Raw genomic sequence first — 19,588 nt, forward strand, 5'->3', positions numbered from 1 at the left:
TCACAGCCACAACCACCACCACCACCATCACAGCCACAACCACCATCACCATCACAGCCACAACCACCACCACCACCATCACAGCCACAACCACCACCACCACCATCATAGCCACAACCACCACCACCACCATCACAGCCACAACCACCATCACCATCACAGCTACAACCACCATCACCATCACAGCCACAACCACCACCACCACCGCCATCACAGCCACAACCACCACCACCACCATCACAGCCACAACCACCACCACCACCACCATCACAGCCACAACCACCACCACCATCACAGCCACAACCACCACCACCACCATCACAGCCACAACCACCACCATCACAGCCATAACCACCACCACCACCATCACAGCCACAACCACCACCACCACCATCACAGCCACAACCACCATCACCATCACAGCCACAACCACCATCACCATCACAGCCACAACAACCACCACCATCACCATTGCAGCCACAACCACCACCATCACAGCCACAACAACCACCACCACCACCATTACAGCCACAACCACCACCACCACCATCACAGCCACAACCACCACCATCACAGCCATAACCACCACCACCACCATCACAGCCACAACCACCACCACCACCATCACAGCCACAACCACCATCACCATCACAGCCACAACCACCATCACCATCACAGCCACAACAACCACCACCACCACCATTACAGCCACAACCACCACCATCACAGCCACAACAACCACCACCACCACCATTACAGCCACAACCACCACCATCACAGCCACCACAACCACCACCACCACCATCACAGCCACAACAACCACCACCACACCATTACCAGAATTAACAAGTCTTGGTCTATTATATAGATTGAAGAAGGTAATTGTTTAATGGAAGATTGATTTTTGAGAGAAAGAGAGAGAGAGAGATAGAGAGAGAGAGAGAAGAGAGAGAGAAGAGAGAGAGACAAGAGAGAGAGAGAAAGAGAGAGAAGAGAGAGAGAGAGAGAGAGAGAGAGAGAGAGAGAGAGAGAGAGGTATTCTATGTGTAATGGCTGTGTACTGGTTGTGTACAGGATGAGAACGAGTTCTGTACAGGGTGTGTACTGGTTGTATACTAGTTGTGTACCTGGAAGAGGCTTTGGGGGTGAACGCCCCCGCGGCCCGGTCTGGGACCAGGCCTCGTGGTGGATCAGGGCCCGATCAACCAGGCTGTTACTCTTGGTCGCACATAAACCAACGTACGAACCATAGCCTGGCTGGTCAGGTATTGACTTTAGGTGCTTGACCAGTGCCTTCTTGAAGACAGCCAGGAGTCTTGAAGACAGCCAGGGGTTTTGAAGACAGCCAGGGGTCTTGACGACAGCCAGGGGTTTTGAAGACAGCCAGGGGTCTTGACGACAGCCAGGGGAGAGTAAGACACATGTGCAACATCTGGGTATCTTTATTGTAGACGTTTCGCCATCCAGTGGCTTTATCAATACAAATTCCAGGACATAACTTGAAGACAGTAGAACTATGTACAGAAGATGAGGTAATCAGTCCCTCAACCTAGGAGTAGGTGCGAACAGCACCATAGTCGTGGAGATTCTGAAAGAATCATCTTGTCGGTATTATATACCATTCGTACGACAGCCAGGGGACTATTGATAATCCCCCTTATGTATGCTGGGAGGCAATTGAACAGTCTTGGCCCCCTGACACTTATTGTGTTGTCTCATATCGTGCTAGTGGCGCCCCTGCTTTTCATTGGGGGGATGTTGCATCGTCTGCCAAGTCTTTTGCTTTCACAGGGAGTGATTTTCGTGTGTAAGTTTGGTACTAATCCTGTCAGCATAGTTGCTGATCCCGTATATGTTATGGCATCTGTGTATCATAGTACCATCCACATGTTTAATATACACGACCCCTTGCTAGGCCCAGTGACTAGTTTGTGTGACGTCACGTGAGGCTGGGTGAGCGCTTCCCTCCTGGGATCTTTCTCATTTGGTCGCATAGGCCCATAGAAGACACAGGTAAGGCTGGGCTCTCTCTCCCACTACCCCTTTATACTCTGCAATATATAGTGTTACCATCCAACCAGTGTGTTTAACTGCAACCATCTAATCTCCAACGAACCCCAACGACAATCCCTCTAGGATTTTCCAAGTGTATATTATGATGTATCTTTCTCGGGTGCATTCCAAGGAACACAGGTCAAGGAACTTCAGCCATTCCTAGTAATTCTGGTACTTTATTGTACTTATAAGTGCCGTGAAGTTCACAGTCTGTAATGTCGCCAGCCTTCAAGGTGGACATTAGTGTACAGCAATATTCCAGCCTAGAGAGAACAAGCGATTTAAAGAGAATCATCATTGGTTTGGTTTTCTTAGTTTTGAAGGTTCTCATTGTTATATCTTCGAAATTGGTCATCCTGTGTTATTTAACTATTGTAAGAGCATATGTTCATCACTTAATATTATAGCGCGAAAGTCCCCGTTTATAGCTAAAATAGAGACTTTCGGCCTTATATTATTATCTGTTAATATATGAAAAATACCATGGTATTATCGTTATTATCGTTATTATCGTTATTATCACTATTATCACTATTTTGTTGTTATTATCACTATTATTTTATTATTATTGTTAGGTAGGATTTCTTGTGTATATAGAGTTTAAGTCTCGGAACCATCCGGTGAATTGTTCAATTGTTTATGTCTGGCTGACTGACGTGGGTCAGGTGATCCAACATGACGACGCGTCAACAGACTGGCAAGTAGTCAGTCTGCTCCCTCCTCTAGCCCTGACAACTGATCAACAGACTGGCAAGTAGTCAGTCTGCTCCCTGCTCTAGCCCTGACAACTGATCAACAGACTGGCAAGTAGTCAGTCTGCTCCCTGCTCTAGCCCTGACAACTGATCAACAGACTGGCAAGTAGTCAGTCTGCTCCCTGCTCTAGCCCTGACAACTGATCAACAGACTGGCAAGTAGTCAGTCTGCTCCCTGCTCTAGCCCTGACAACTGATCAACAGACTGGCAAGTAGTCAGTCTGCTCCCTGCTCTAGCCCTGACAACTGATCAACAGACTGGCAAGTAGTCAGTCTGCTCCCAGCTCTAGCCCTGACAACTGATCAACAGACTGGCAAGTAGTCAGTCTGCTCCCAGCTCTAGCCCTGACAACTGATCAACAGACTGGCAAGTAGTCAGTCTGCTCCCAGCTCTAGCCCTGACAACTGATCAACAGACTGGCAAGTAGTCAGTCTGCTCCCAGCTCTAGCCCTGACAACTGATCAACAGACTGGCAAGTAGTCAGTCTGCTCCCAGCTCTAGCCCTGACAACTGATCAACAGACTGGCAAGTAGTCAGTCTGCTCCCAGCTCTAGCCCTGACAACTGATCAACAGACTGGCAAGTAGTCAGTCTGCTCCCAGCTCTAGCCCTGACAACTGATCAACAGACTGGCAAGTAGTCAGTCTGCTCCCTGCTCTAGCCCTGACAACTGATCAACAGACTGGCAAGTAGTCAGTCTGCTCCCTGCTCTAGCCCTGACAACTGATCAACAGACTGGCAAGTAGTCAGTCTGCTCCCTGCTCTAGCCCTGACAACTGATCAACAGACTGGCAAGTAGTCAGTCTGCTCCCTGCTCTAGCCCTGACAACTGATCAACAGACTGGCAAGTAGTCAGTCTGCTCCCTCCTCTAGCCCTGACAACTGATCAACAGACTGGCAAGTAGTCAGTCTGCTCCCTCCTCTAGCCCTGACAACTGATCAACAGACTGGCAAGTAGTCAGTCTGCTCCCTGCTCTAGCCCTGACAACTGATCAACAGACTGGCAAGTAGTCAGTCTGCTCCCTGCTCTAGCCCTGACAACTGATCAACAGACTGGCAAGTAGTCAGTCTGCTCCCTGCTCTAGCCCTGACAACTGATCAACAGACTGGCAAGTAGTCAGTCTGCTCCCTGCTCTAGCCCTGACAACTGATCAACAGACTGGCAAGTAGTCAGTCTGCTCCCTGCTCTAGCCCTGACAACTGATCAACAGACTGGCAAGTAGTCAGTCTGCTCCCTGCTCTAGCCCTGACAACTGATCAACAGACTGGCAAGTAGTCAGTCTGCTCCCTGCTCTAGCCCTGACAACTGATCAACAGACTGGCAAGTAGTCAGTCTGCTCCCTGCTCTAGCCCTGACAACTGATCAACAGACTGGCAAGTAGTCAGTCTGCTCCCTGCTCTAGCCCTGACAACTGATCAACAGACTGGCAAGTAGTCAGTCTGCTCCCTGCTCTAGCCCTGACAACTGATCAACAGACTGGCAAGTAGTCAGTCTGCTCCCTGCTCTAGCCCTGACAACTGATCAACAGACTGGCAAGTAGTCAGTCTGCTCCCTGCTCTAGCCCTGACAACTGATCAACAGACTGGCAAGTAGTCAGTCTGCTCCCTGCTCTAGCCCTGACAACTGATCAACAGACTGGCAAGTAGTCAGTCTGCTCCCTGCTCTAGCCCTGACAACTGATCAACAGACTGGCAAGTAGTCAGTCTGCTCCCTGCTCTAGCCCTGACAACTGATCAACAGACTGGCAAGTAGTCAGTCTGCTCCCTGCTCTAGCCCTGACAACTGATCAACAGACTGGCAAGTAGTCAGTCTGCTCCCAGCTCTAGCCCTGACAACTGATCAACAGACTGGCAAGTAGTCAGTCTGCTCCCTGCTCTAGCCCTGACAACTGATCAACAGACTGGCAAGTAGTCAGTCTGCTCCCTGCTCTAGCCCTGACAACTGATCAACAGACTGGCAAGTAGTCAGTCTGCTCCCAGCTCTAGCCCTGACAACTGATCAACAGACTGGCAAGTAGTCAGTCTGCTCCCTGCTCTAGCCCTGACAACTGATCAACAGACTGGCAAGTAGTCAGTCTGCTCCCTGCTCTAGCCCTGACAACTGATCATATATTGGCTCTTACGGTGTACAGTTTGAATGGTTTTGAGAATTGGACTCTAGAGCTGACTCAGTTTGTTCCTCATTACTCTGAAAGATTCTTTTAATATTTATATTCTTGGTCAGTTCAGTAATCCATAGAGATACTTTACGGCCAGATTCAAAGGTCTTGTTAAATCTTGTACCTTTTGTATTTTGAGTCTACAGTCTTGTTAAGACAAAGACGTAAATGTTATTGAAATCTTAATTACAGGAAGAATAATTAAACTTCCTTATTAATGTAACTTTCCATGATTTTGAACTAAATGTATATGGTAAATTTATTGTACAAAGTATTAAGTTACATTAACTACAAAGAGAAGATGAAGTATTGTATTTAAATACATTAATAAATTTGAATATTATTCTATGGAGTTTCCCAGTTGAAATTATTTCCCCTAGACTCTAAAATACCTTTAAATAACTGGGATCCAAAAATCTTGTTGCATAAGAAATAAATGGTAACAGGCCACATTCTGAACTTTTCTATAAAATTTCTTATTCGCAACACTCATTATCCAGCCTATAATTTTCCAACCAGATGTAGTAGATACATTGTTGTGATCTTTGAACGTGAGATCCTCTGACATTATCACTCCCAGGTCCTTCACATTAGTTTACTCCGATGCAGTTTTTATTTCCTCGAGTTTTCCATAGTGGAATAATCGAAATTTGTCCTCACTGAACATCATATTTTTTTTTCTGTGGTCCCTTTAAAGACCGTGACTGTGGCTCACATCTCTGTCTATCCCAGACATGAGGATGAGGAACAGGATGGGGGCGAGTACTGTGCCTTGTGGAACAGCTTCTCATTGTTGCTGCCCCTGATTTTACTCTGTTTACTACTACTCTTTGTGTTCGATTTGTTAGGAAATTATAGATCCATCTACCAACTTTTCCTGTTATTCCTTTATCACATATTTTGTGTGTTATTACACCATGGTCACATTTGTCGTAAGCTTTCGCAAAGTCTGTGTAAACTACATCTGTATTTTGTTTATCCTCCAGAGCATCCAGGACCTTGTCATAGTGGTCCAGTAGCTGGGACAGGCAGGAGTGACCTGCTATAAACCCGTGTTGTCCTGGGTTGTAATTGTTATTTATCCAAGTGCTTGATAAAGTTGCTTCCTAGAACCCATTCAGACATTTTTATCAAGTGGGAAATTAGTGCAATCGGTCGATAAGTCTTAGCAATTACTTAACTGTGAACTTTACCGAGTGGGTTATATCCGTTATATTTAGTGCCTGTGGGATGACAGTGTCCATGCTTCCTCGTTATAGAAGGTTGAAGGCACGTGAAAGGAGTTTCTTGCAGTTGTTGATGAACGGTGTTCTGTGGCCTGGTGGCTAAAACTCTCGCACGGCGAGTGTCTGGGTTTGATTCCCAGCGAGTGTAGAAATACTGGGCGTGTTTCTTTACGCCTGTTATCTATGTTCACATATCAGTAAAATGGGTACCTGGGTGTTAGTGGACTGGGGTGGGTCACATCCTGGGTGTTAGTGGACTGGTTTGGGTCACATCCTGGGTGTTAGTGGACTGGTGTGGGTCACATCCTGGGTGTTAGTGGACTGGTGTGGGTCACATCCTGGGTGTTAGTGGACTGGTGTGGGTCACATCCTGGGTGTTAGTGGACTGGTGTGGGTCACATCCTGGGTGTTAGTGGACTGGTGTGGGTGGCATCCTGGGTGTTAGTGGACTTGTGTGGGTCACATCCTGGGTATTAGTGGACTGGTGTGGGTCACATCCTGGGTGTTAGTGGACTGGTGTCGGTGGCATCCTGGGTGTTAGTGGACTGGTGTGGGTCACATCCTGGGTGTTAGTGGACTGGTGTGGGTCACATCCTGGGTGATAGTAGACTGGTGTGGGTGGCATCCTGGGTGTTAGTGGACTGGTGTGGGTCACATCCTGGGTGTTAGTGGACTGGTGTGGGTCACATCCTGGGACAAAACTGACCTAATTTGCGGGAAATGCTCTGCATAACAAGTGACTTTCTATATAGTAGTATGTTATTGATGTCAGCTATGGTCTGTATACCTTGTACATGTACTTGTATACCTTGTACATGTACTTGTATACCTTGTACATGTACTTGTATACCTTGTACATGTACTTGTATACCTTGTACATGCACTTGTATACCTTGTTCATGTACTTGTATACCTTGTACCTGTACTTGTATACCTTGTACATGTGCTTGTATACCTTGTACCTGTACTTGTATACCTTGTACTTGTATACCTTGTACCTGTACTTGTATACCTTGTACCTGTACTTGTATACCTTGTACATGTACTTGTATACCTTGTACATGTACTTGTAGAAGTAAAGATATCACCATTATCATCACCATTATCATCATTATCATCATCATTATCATCATCATCATTATCATCATCATCAGGGGTTCAATATTGGATGAGGTTTTTGCCAAAAAATTGACAAAAACGAAAGAATTGTTTTATTTTCAATTTCATTAACGGCTTTAATTTCTGTTCGTTTCTTGGGTCTTGTATGATTCTTCTAACTTTAGTTTGATATTTTCTATTTCCTCAGTCAGTGCCTCTTCCCGTGTTCCAGATAGACTGTGGCTCCTTGGAACAGGTTTGTGATTCTTCGCCTTCGCCTGTAGAGGGAGCGTCTCTCTCTCTCTCTCTTTTGATTTACATCTTTGTTTTATCTTAAAGAAATGTACCTCAAGCGCCACAGAGTTTGGATCCGTGTTGTTTAGAATATCTTCCCAGCATGTATTAGTTATGTACCGGTTGTGTTATGTTTCTGTACTGCGTGTAATCTTGTTGTGTACTGGTTATTCCCTGGTTATGTAGTGGTAATTTACTGGTTATGTACTGGTTCCGTACGGTGTGTGAATTGGTTCTGTACTGGGTGTATACTGGTTCTGTGCTGTGTGTGTGTTCTGGTTGTGTAGTTTCTACTGGTCATGTACTGGTTTTTTACTACATGTGTACTGGGTTTGTACTGGTTCCGTACTGCGTGGGTCCTGGTTGTGTACTGGTAGTGGCTAACTCAGTGCCTGTGTTTACAGAAGGTGGGCGTCAACTTGCCAGACACCAGCACCTCCAGTAACTGCTACTCTGTCTTCTGCTGTAGTGGTCGACCTGCTAGTTCCTCCAGCAGGCACTGACTGCTGCATCAGCAGCAACACCAGCAGCAACAGCTGTTGTTGCTAGCCACTCTCAACACTGAAGACAGCCAACAGCACTAGCTGCAAGGTTACTCAGTGGTCGTCGTATAAGGAGACCAATGTGCCAAGTGTCACCTACAATACACAAACACACAATGTATACACAAACAGGCGAGTAGAAATACCGAGGCCTTTCACCTTCTGAACGATGTCTTCAGAGGCTTATATGTTAATAACTGCATCGGAACAAGTGGAAATTGATGTCCTAAGTGTCGCAATTGAGGAACGATCAATCTAGGAACGAATTGATAAAGATTTCCTTCAGTTATTGAAAGGCCTCAAGTTTTATTTCTAAAAACTGAAGTTCATTGACATACCTTATATGTGTGTACTTTTTGCATATATATATATATATATATATATATATATATATATATATATATATATATATATATATATATATATATATATATATATATATATATATATATATATAATATTATAATAATGATCCATATTGGATGTATCTATGTATATGTGCCATGTTACATGTATCAACCAAGGTAAAAGAGGTTAAGACATGTTCAAGACACGTTTAGAACAGGTTTGGAATGCATTTAAAGAGATGTTAGTAAGGTAAGGAATGTTAACTGCAGGTCATTAAGGTTGGTTAATGGGGTTTCAAGTCTATCTACTACATCATTATATAATATCTTTATTTCTACAAGTACATGTACCGGGGATTCGAACTCCGGACCTGAGTGTGTGAGCTGAGTGCGCTACCATCAAGCTACGGGTCACCTATGGGAGGAAATGGAGTTTCAAGTCTATCTACTACACCAACCTCTTTATGTAAGCCACAATGAGAATTATTATTTTTAAGTAACAGAAAAAACATTGCATTTAGTCTCCCCAAAATTATGATGTATTAAACTGAGTGAAAATTGACCAGGAGAAACTATTGTAAAATTAAAAAAAAATATTATCTGGTAAATTATCAGCTGATTGTTAAATGATGTTAATGTAGTAGATAGTGTTCAAACCCACATGACTTGAGGTGTGTGTATATATATATATATATATATATATATATATATATATATATATATATAGATATATATATATATATATATATATATATATAAATGTATATATAAAATCTACACAAGTTCACCCATAATTTATGTACTTTATACAAAATCTATTTTGTAATTTTTTGAGATTGTATAATTATTGTATAAATATTTACAAGATTGTGAAAATTTTGTGCATAAACAAATTTGATTTATTGTTTGTATGCAGAAATGTTTATACTTACCAGAGAATTTACATAAATGAAGACAAGTTTGGGGTTAGTAAATATTATTTCATGCTAATTAAGTGGGAGAGCGCTAAACCCCCAACTGTGCGGTGCGCTGGACAACCCTACCAGACAGCAAGAGGCATTGCACCCGGGACATTCTGCACCACCTTGCCTCGGCTAGCATTGTGGGTGTAGAAGGCCCAGGGTGTGTGCCATATTACACTGATGGCTCCAGAGACCCAGTGGCAGGCCGCACAGCTGCTGGGATGTTCCACAGCAATCTGACAGCAGGTTGGCGCCTCCCAGACCATTGCACCATCCTCCAGGCCGAACTCTTTGCCATCCAACAAGCTCTGCGGCATGCTCTTGCAGACCATCAGCATCCCCCCATCATCCACGTTGATTCCAAAGCAGCGATCCAAGCGCTTATGCACAGGGAGCCAAAGGACAACATACACTTGATCACTTCCATCAGGGGTGATCTGCAGACTCTCATGGCCCAGGGTCGCAGGGCTACCATCAACTGGATCCCGAGCCATGTGGGTATCCCTGGCAATGATGCTGCAGATGAGGCTGCTAGGACTGCAACCCTCGAGGCACAGCCACGTGCTGCAATCTCCATCAGCCTCAGCCAGATTGCGCTGTGGGCTGTCGGTGCGGCCAGGTGCCCGTTCCCTGACCCTGGGGATTCACGGAGCCTCTGTTGGTATGTCAGGGCGACCCACAGGGTTCCCCCTCCAAGTATTCGGACACAGTCCAGAGAACTGAGGGTGCATATCCACCGCCTACGCTTAGGGTATCCCACCACTGCGCGGATTGTTGAACGGGCACAAGAGGAGCTCTGTGCCCATTGTGACCAAATGGTTCCGAAGCCCTTGGTGCACTACCTGTTAGACTGCCCAGCTACGATGCCCCTTCGCCGTAGACACTTCCCAATGACCCCAGTAGGGCAGGCCCGAGAGGATGAGGCAGCACATCTTGTGTACTTAGCTGTCAGGGACTTTGAAACCTTACTTCCAGTCATTGCACATAATCCGCCCCCCCCACTAAAGTTGCTGCGAGGGCCTGCTTTGGGCCTCCATTGCACTGCACACCAGCCACTGTTAATGCACACTAAGGTTTGGTACGCCATCTGGCCATAGGGCCGGTGAGGTACCCCCCCCTTCCTGCTGAAGACCCACCACGCAGGTGCAAGTACAGATAAACGACACTTCCCTACCCGGGGAGCCAATGCCCGGTCACCAAAATGGAAGAGACCCGGGCCGGGACACCATACCGGCGAATCAAATAGAATAGAATAGCTAAACCCGCATCCCCACCATGCCCAGGCCTTCTAGGGTAGAGTAGGTCCCTGAGCCAGAGCTTGTGGCTAGGCCTGGGGTCACTTGGTCCCAAAGATGAGGTACATGTACCTCCTCCCATGGGTCTCAGACACTCCCTAGAGAGGGAGTCAAGGCCGGGCCACTCCCTAGAGAGGGAGTCAAGGCCGGGCCACTCCCTAGAGAGGGAGTCAAGGCCGGGCCACTCCCTAGAGAGGGAGTCAAGGCCGGGCCACTCCCTAGAGAGGGAGTTAAGGCCGGGCCACTCCCTAGAGAGGGAGTCAAGGCCGGGTCACTCCCTAGAGAGGGAGTCAAGGCCGGGCCACTCCCTAGAGAGGGAGTCAAAGCTGGGCCACTCCCTAGAGAGGGGGTGAAGGCCGGGCCACTCCCTAGAGAGGGAGTCAAGGCCGGACCACTCCCTAGAGAGGGAGTCAAGGCCGAGCCACTCCCTAGAGAGGGAGTCAAGGCCGGGCCACTCACTAGAGAGGGAGTCAAGGGCGGGCCACTCCCTAGAAAGGGAGTCAAGGCCGGGCCACCACCTGGAAGAGGCCCGGGAGAACACCGGCGAGTCAACAAGAAGCTAAACCCGTAGGTTTAAACAGTTGTGGGAGGTTATTCATGTTTAATTCAGTGAGGTAAAGCTAGCTTTTTAATAAAGTCTCTCTCTCTTAATAAAGTTAGGTCTCATAATAAAGCTTCCTTTCATAAATATCTTATAATGCTCTCACAGTAAAGCTCTCACAGTAAAGCTCTCACAGCAAAGCTCTCACAGTAAAGCTCTAACAGGAAAGCTCTAACAGGAAAGCTCTCACAGTAAAGCTTTAATAGTAAAGCTCTCACAGTAAAGCTCAAATAGTAAAGCTCACAGTAAAGCTCTAATAAAGCTTTAATAGTAAAGCTCTAACTGCAAAGCTCTAATAGTAAAGGTCTCATAATAAAGCTCTCACAGTACCTGGAGAGTTTACCTGGAGAGAGTTTCGGGGGTCAACGCCCCCGCGGCCCGGTCTGTGACCAGGCCTGGTGGATCAGCGCCTGATCAACCAGGCTGTTGCTGCTGGCTGCACGCAAACCAACGTACGAGCCACAGCCCGGCTGATCAGGAACTGACTTTAGGTGCTTGTCCAGTGCCAGCTTGAAGACTGCCAGGGGTCTGTTGGTAATCCCCCTTATGTGTGCTGGGAGGCAGTTGAACAGTCTCGGGCCCCTGACACTTATTGTATGGTCTCTTAACGTGCTAGTGACACCCCTGCTTTTCATTGGGGGGATGGTGCATCGTCTGCCAAGTCTTTTGCTTTCGTATTGAGTGATTTTCGTGTGCAAGTTCGGTACTAGTCCCTCTAGGATTTTCCAGGTGTATATAATCATGTATCTCTCCCTCCTGCGTTCCAGGGAATACAGGTTTAGAAACCTCAAGCGCTCCCAGTAATTGAGGTGTTTTATCTCCGTTATGCGCGCCGTGAAAGTTCTCTGTACATTTTCTAGGTCGGCAATTTCACCTGCCTTGAAAGGTGCTGTTAGAGTGCAGCAATATTTCAGCCTAGATAGAACAAGTGACCTGAAGAGTGTCATCATGGGCTTGGCCTCCCTAGTTTTGAAGGTTCTCATTATCCATCCTGTCATTTTTCTAGCAGATGCGATTGATACAATGTTATGGTCCTTGAAGGTGAGATCCTCCGACATAATCACTCCCAGGTCTTTGACGTTGGTGTTTCGCTCTATTTTGTGGCCAGAATTTGTTTTGTACTCTGATGAAGATTTAATTTCCTCATGTTTACCATATCTGAGTAATTGAAATTTCTCATCGTTGAACTTCATATTGTTTTCTGCAGCCCACTGAAAGATTTGGTTGATGTCCGCCTGGAGCCTAGCAGTGTCTGCAATGGAATACACTGTCATGCAGATTCGGGTGTCATCTGCAAAGGAAGACACGGTGCTGTGGCTGACATCCTTGTCTATGTCGGATATGAGGATGAGGAACAAGATGGGAGCTAGTACTGTGCCTTGTGGAACAGAGCTTTTCACCGTAGCTGCCTCGGACTTTACTCTGTTGACGACTACTCTCTGTGTTCTGTTAGTGAGGAAATTATAGATCCATCGACCGACTTTTCCTGTTATTCCTTTAGCGCGCATTTTGTGCGCTATTACGCCATGGTCACACTTGTCGAAGGCTTTTGCAAAGTCTGTATATATTACATCTGCATTCTTTTTGTCTTCTAGTGCATTTAGGACCTTGTCGTAGTGATCCAGTAGTTGAGACAGACAGGAGCGACCTGTTCTAAACCCATGTTGCCCTGGGTTGTGTAACTGATGGGTTTCTAGATGGGTGGTGATCTTGCTTCTTAGGACCCTTTCAAAGATTTTTATGATATGGAATGTTAGTGCTATTGGTCTGTAGTTCTTTGCTGTTGCTTTACTGCCCCCTTTGTGGAGTGGGGCTATGTCTGTTGTTTTTAGTAACTGAGGGACGACCCCCGTGTCCATGCTCCCTCTCCATAGGATGGAAAAGGCTCGTGATAGGGGCTTCTTGCAGTTCTTGATGAACACAGAGTTCCATGAGTCTGGCCCTGGGGCAGAGTGCATGGGCATGTCATTTATCGCCTGTTCGAAGTCATTTGGCGTCAGGATAACATCGGATAGGCTTGTGTTAATCAAATTTTGTGGCTCTCTCATAAAAAATTCATTTTGATCTTCGACTCTCAGTCTGGTTAGCGGCTTGCTAAAAACTGAGTCATATTGGGACTTGAGTAGCTCACTCATTTCCTTGCTGTCATCTGTGTAGGACCCATCTTGTTTAAGTAGGGGCCCAATACTGGGCGTTGTTCTCGATTTTGATTTGGCATAGGAGAAGAAATACTTTGGGTTTCTTTCGATTTCATTTATAGCTTTTAGTTCTTCCCGCGATTCCTGACTCCTAAAGGATTCTTTTAGCTTAAGTTCGATGCTTGCTATTTCTCTGACAAGTGTCTCCCTGCGCATTTCAGATATATTGACCTCTTTTAGCCGCTCTGTTATTCTTTTCCGTCGCCTGTAAAGGGAGCGCCTGTCTTTTTCTATTTTACATCTACTCCTCCTTTTTCTTAGAGGAATAAGCCTTGTGCATACATCGAGTGCCACCGAGTTAATCTGTTCTAGGGATAAGTTTGGGTCTGTGTTGCTTAGTATATCTTCCCAGCTTATATCGGTTAGGACTTGGTTTACTTGGTCCCACTTTATGTTTTTGTTATTGAAGTTGAATTTGGTGAATGCTCCCTCGTGACTAGTCTCATTTTGTGGGTCTGGGGCTCCTCGCATACATGTCTGAACCTCAATTATGTTGTGATCTGAGTATATTGTTTTTGATATGGTGACATTTCTTATCAGATCATCATTGTTAGTGAATATGAGGTCTAGTGTATTCTCCAGTCTAGTAGGCTCTATTATTTGCTGGTTTAAATTGAATTTTGTGCAGAGATTTAAAAGCTCGTGTGAATGTGAGTTTTCATCAGAGCTGCCTCCTGGTGTTATTTCTGCAACAATATTATTTGCTATATTCCTCCATTTTAGGTGCCTTAAGTTGAAATCCCCCAGGAGCAAGATGTTGGGTGCAGGAGCTGGAAGATTTTCCAGACAGTGGTCAATTTTTAACAGCTGTTCCTGGAATTGCTGGGATGTTGCATCCGGAGGCTTGTAGACTACAACAATGACTAGGTTTTGGTTCTCGACCTTTACTGCTAAAACTTCCACTACATCATTTGAGGCATTAAGCAGTTCTGTGCAAACAAGTGACTCTGCAATGTACAGGCCAACCCCCCCCCCCCTTTTGCCTGTTCACTCTGTCACATCTGTATAGGTTGTAACCTGGGATCCATATTTCATTGTCCAAGTGATCCTTTATGTGGGTCTCAGTGAAAGCCGCGAACATTGCCTTTGCCTCTGCAAGCAGTCCACGGATGAAAGGTATTTTGTTGTTTGTTGCTGGCTTTAGACCCTGTATGACTTAAGAAATCGTAATGACACGATTGCAAATAAACCATACCCCCGGCCGGGATTGAACCCGCGGTCATAGAGTCTCAAACCTCCAGCCCGTCGCGCTAGCCACTAGACCAGCTAGCCACAATAAGATTCATCCAACTAGGTATATTTCTACACCATAGGAAAGTTAGCACAGGCACCTCTGTGGTCACAGAGGTGCCTGTGCTAACTTTCCTATGGTGTAGAAATATACCTAGTTGGATGAATCTTATTGTGGCTAGCTGGTCTAGTGGCTAGCGCGACGGGCTGGAGTTTTGAGACTCTATGACCGCGGGTTCAATCCCGGCCGGGGGTATGGTTTAGACCCTGTATATTTGCAAAGAAGAATGTTATCGGACTGGTGGTATTGTTGGTACTGGGGGGGGGATTTTTTTTCCGGCATTAGTATCTGTATCTGTTGGTTTGGAGTGGAGGCCATCGACTGTGGTTCCACTCCAGGAATGACTGGATTTGGTGTACGATTTCTGCCATTTCCTGCCAGTTTTTTTTCCTTCCTGGCACTAAAAAACCTCTCCCTCTTGAGTGGCTGTGGCTACCCAGGTTTTCCCATGGCCTGGATGTTTTGTATCTTTTTGTCCCCTTTAGATGGTATGCCTGGCAATTTAAGTTATAGCACAGTCTTTCCTGTACTGAAGAGGTACACATTTCAGGGTGAAAAAGCTTACAGGAAGGGAGTTTGCATTTTCCTGTTGTCATATGGGCATGGCATTTTCTAGTGACTGTATTCCCTGTTGGTGCATGTTTCCCTGTCTTACTTCTATCCTCCCTAGCACCAACAATGGAGCTCCCACCAGTTGTTTTTGGTAATTTATCCTCACTATTGCTATTGGAGTCCTCTTGTTTGCTATTTCCTGCGGTACTTCTAGTTTGCAATATTGGTTTTATCTTATCTTTGACTACACTTGTTTCCCTACTATGGCTCCTGTCCCCTATGAGGTCATTTATATGTATTCCTGCGTATAATTCCCGACTACCTGGACAAAATCTCCAGCTTCACCATTACTGTCTCCCAGGACAGTATCTCCAGCTTCACCATTTCTGTCTCCCAGGACAGCACCTCCAGCTTCACCATTACTGTCTCCCAGGACAGTATCTCCAGCTTCACCATTTCTGTCTCCCAGGACAGCACATCCAGCTTCACCATTACTGTCTCCCAGGACAGCACTATCAGCCCCACATTTACTGACTACCAGGACTTCATCTCCAGCCTTACAGTTTCTGACTACATGGCCAGTATCAAGGGCAGTACCATTCAGCCCAGACTTTTTATGTTCCCATCTGTTGTAGAAAGCTTCCAGGTTTTCTATGAAAGCAGCTTTGATGTTGTCCTCTTTTAATACCCTTGTGATTTTAGTCCACAGATTTTCCTCATTTGGGCATACCCAAAAACACTTCTCTGTTTTAATACTGCTTGTAGCTAGTTCTGGGATATCTGCACAAGGGGCGTGACACCAATTTCCACAATTACCAACAGACCCCTGGCAGTCTTCAAGCTGGCACTGGACAAGCACCTAAAGTCAGTACCTGACCAGCCGGGCTGTGGCTCGTACGTTGGTTTGCGTGCAGCCAGCAGCAACAGCCTGGTTGATCAGGCTCTGTTCCACCAGGAGGCCTGGTCACAGACCGGGCCGCGGGGGCGTTGACACCCGTAACTCTCTCCAGGTAAACTCCAGGTAAAGCTCTAATAGTAAAGCTCTCACAGTAAAGCTCTAATAGTAAAGCTCTCACAGTAAAGCTCTAATAGTAAAGCTCTCACGGTAAAGCTCTAATAGTAAAGCTTTCACAGTAAAGCTCTAATAGTAAAGCTCTCACAGTAAAGCTCTAATAGTAAAGCTCTCACAGTAAAGCTCTAATAGTAAAGCTCTCACAGTAAAGCTCTAATAGTAAAGCTCTCACAGTAAAGCTCTAATAGTAAAGCTCTCACAGTAAAGCTCTAATAGTAAAGCTTCCACAGTAAAGCTCTCACAGCAAAGCTCTAATAGTAAAGCTCTATCAGAAAAGCTCTAATAGTGAAGCTCTCACAGTAAAGCTCTAAAAGTAAAGCTCTCACAGTAAAGCTCTAACAGTAGAGCTCTCACAGAAAAGCTCTAATAGTAAAGCTCTCACAGCAAAGCTCTAATAGTAAAGCTCTCACAGTAAAGCTCTAATAGTAAAGCTCTCACAGTAAAGCTCTAACAGTAAAGCTCTCACAGTAAAGCTCTCACAGAAAAGCTCTAATAGTAAAGCTCTCACAGTAGAGCTCTAACAGTAAAGCTCTCACAGTAAAGCTCTCACAGAAAAGCTCTAATAATAAAGCTCTCACAATAAAGCTTTAATATTAAAGCTCTCACAGAAAATCTCTAATGGTAAAGCTCTCACAATAAAGCTCTAATAGTAAAGCTCTAACAGCAAAGCTCTGATAGTAAAGCTCTAACAATAAAGCTCTAATAGTAAAGCTCTCACAGCAAAGCTCTGATAGTAAAGCTCTCACAGTAAGGCTTTAACAGTAAAGCTCTCCCTGTAAAGCTCTCAGAGAAAAGTTCTAATAGTAAAGCTCTCACAATAAAGCTCTAATAGTAAAGCTCTCAGAGTAAAGCACTCATAGTAAAGCTCTCACAGTAAAGCTCTAATATTAAAGCTCTCACAATAAAGCTCTAATAGTAAAGCTCTCACAGCAAAGCTCTAATATTAAAGCTCTCACAGTAAATATCTAATATTAAAGCTCTCATAAAGCTTTAATAGTAAAGCTCTCATAATAAAGCTTTAATAGTAAAGCTCTCACAGTAAACCTCTAATAGTAAAGCTCTCACAATAAAGCTCTAATAGTAAAGCTCTCATAATAAAGCTTTAATAGTAATGTTCTTATAATAAAGCTCTAATAATAAAGCTCTAATAATAAAGCTCTAATAATAAAGCTCTAATAATAAAGCTCTAATAATAAAGCTCTCATAATAAAGCTCTAATAATAAAGCTCTCATAATGAAGCTCTAATAATAAAGCTCTGATAGTAAAGCTCTCACAGTAAAGTTCTAATAGTAAAGCTCTCACAATAAAGCTCTAATATTAAGGCTCTCAGAGTAAAGCTCTAATAGTAAAGCTCTCACAATAAAAGCTCTGATAGTAAAGCTCTCATAAAGCTCTAATAATAAAGCTCTAATAGTAAAGATCTTATAATAAAGCTCTCATAATAAAGCTCTAATAATAAAGCTCTCATAGTAGTGGTAGTGTCACTGCTGGTGGTAGTAGTGGTAGTTGTAGTAGTTGTGGTAGTAGTGGTAGTATTGATAGTAGTGGTGATAGTGGTAGCATTGTTAGTAGTGGTGATAGTAGTGGTAGTATTGGTAGCAGAGGTAGTAGTGGTGATAGTGGTATTATTGGTAGTAGTGGTGATGGTGGTAGTATTGGTGGTATTGGTAGTAGTGGTGATAGTGGTAGCATTGTTAGTAGTGGTGATAGTAGTGGTAGTATTGGTAGCAGAGGTAGTAGTGGTGATAGTGGTAGCATTGTTAGTAGTGGTGATAGTAGTGGTAGTATTGGTAGCAGAGGTAGTAGTGGTGATAGTGGTATTATTGGTAGTAGTGGTGATGGTGGTAGTATTGGTGGTATTGGTAGTAGTGGTGATAGTGGTAGCATTGTTAGTAGTGGTGATAGTAGTGGTAGTATTGGTAGCAGAGGTAGTGGTGGTGGTAGTAGTGGTGATAGTAGTGGTATTATTGGTAGTAGTGGTGATAGTGGTAGTATTGGTAGTAGTGGTGATAGTGGTAGTATTGTTAGTAGTGGTGATAGTAGTGGTAGTATTGGTAGCAGAGGTAGTGGTGGTGGTAGTAGTGGTAGTAGTGGTGATAGTAGTGGTATTATTGGTAGTAGTGGTGATGGTGGTAGTATTGGTAGTATTGGTAATAGTGGTGATAGACGTAGCATTGTTAGTAGTGGTGATAGTAGTGGTAGTATTGGTAGCAGAGGTAGTGGTGGTGGTAGTAGTGGTGATAGTGGTATTATTGGTAATAGTGGTGATGGTGGTAGTATTGGTGGTATTGGTAGTAATGGTGATAGTGGTAGCATTGTTAGTAGTGGTGATAGTAGTGGTAGTATTGGTAGCAGAGGTAGTGGGGGTGGTAGTAGTAGTGGTGATAGTGGTATTATTGGTAGTAGTGGTGATAGTGGTAGTATTGGTAGTAGTGGTGATAGTGGTAGCATTGTTAGTAGTGGTGATAGTAGTGGTAGTATTGGTAGCAGAGGTAGTGGTGGTGGTAGTAGTGGTAGTACTGGTGATAGTGGTATTATTGGTAGTAGTGGTGATGGTGGTAGTATTGGTGGTATTGGTAGTAGTGGTGATAGTGGTAGCATTGTTAGTAGTGGTGATAGTAGTGGTAGTATTGGTAGCAGAGGTAGTGGTGGTGGTAGTAGTGGTGATAGTAGTGGTATTATTGGTAGTAGTGGTGATAGTGGTAGTATTGGTAGTAGTGGTGATAGTGGTAGTATTGTTAGTAGTGGTGATAGTAGTGGTAGTATTGGTAGCAGAGGTAGTGGTGGTGGTAGTAGTGGTAGTAGTGGTGATAGTAGTGGTATTATTGGTAGTAGTGGTGATGGTGGTAGTATTGGTAGTATTGGTAATAGTGGTGATAGACGTAGCATTGTTAGTAGTGGTGATAGTAGTGGTAGTATTGGTAGCAGAGGTAGTGGTGGTGGTAGTAGTGGTGATAGTGGTATTATTGGTAATAGTGATGGTGGTAGTATTGGTGGTATTGGTAGTAATGGTGATAGTGGTAGCATTGTTAGTAGTGGTGATAGTAGTGGTAGTATTGGTAGCAGAGGTAGTGGGGGTGGTAGTAGTAGTGGTGATAGTGGTATTATTGGTAGTAGTGGTGATAGTGGTAGTATTGGTAG

At 44.7% G+C, this 19,588-nt stretch overlaps 1 protein-coding gene across 1 annotated transcript in view; it reads left to right on the plus strand.

Moving 5' to 3' along the window:
* LOC128694081 (uncharacterized) overlaps positions 1–8,458 on the plus strand; it is a 38,181-nt gene extending 29,723 nt beyond the window's left edge. The window contains exon 2 of the mRNA XM_070093491.1: positions 7,991–8,458. Within this exon, the coding sequence (XP_069949592.1) occupies positions 7,991–8,089 (99 nt within the window). The 3' untranslated portion in view covers positions 8,090–8,458. The remainder of the gene's footprint in view (positions 1–7,990) is intronic.
* The last annotated feature ends 11,130 nt before the right edge of the window (positions 8,459–19,588 follow it).

The sequence above is a fragment of the Cherax quadricarinatus genome, chromosome 43 (assembly GCF_038502225.1).
Source record: "Cherax quadricarinatus isolate ZL_2023a chromosome 43, ASM3850222v1, whole genome shotgun sequence".
Taxonomy (NCBI): domain Eukaryota; kingdom Metazoa; phylum Arthropoda; class Malacostraca; order Decapoda; family Parastacidae; genus Cherax; species Cherax quadricarinatus.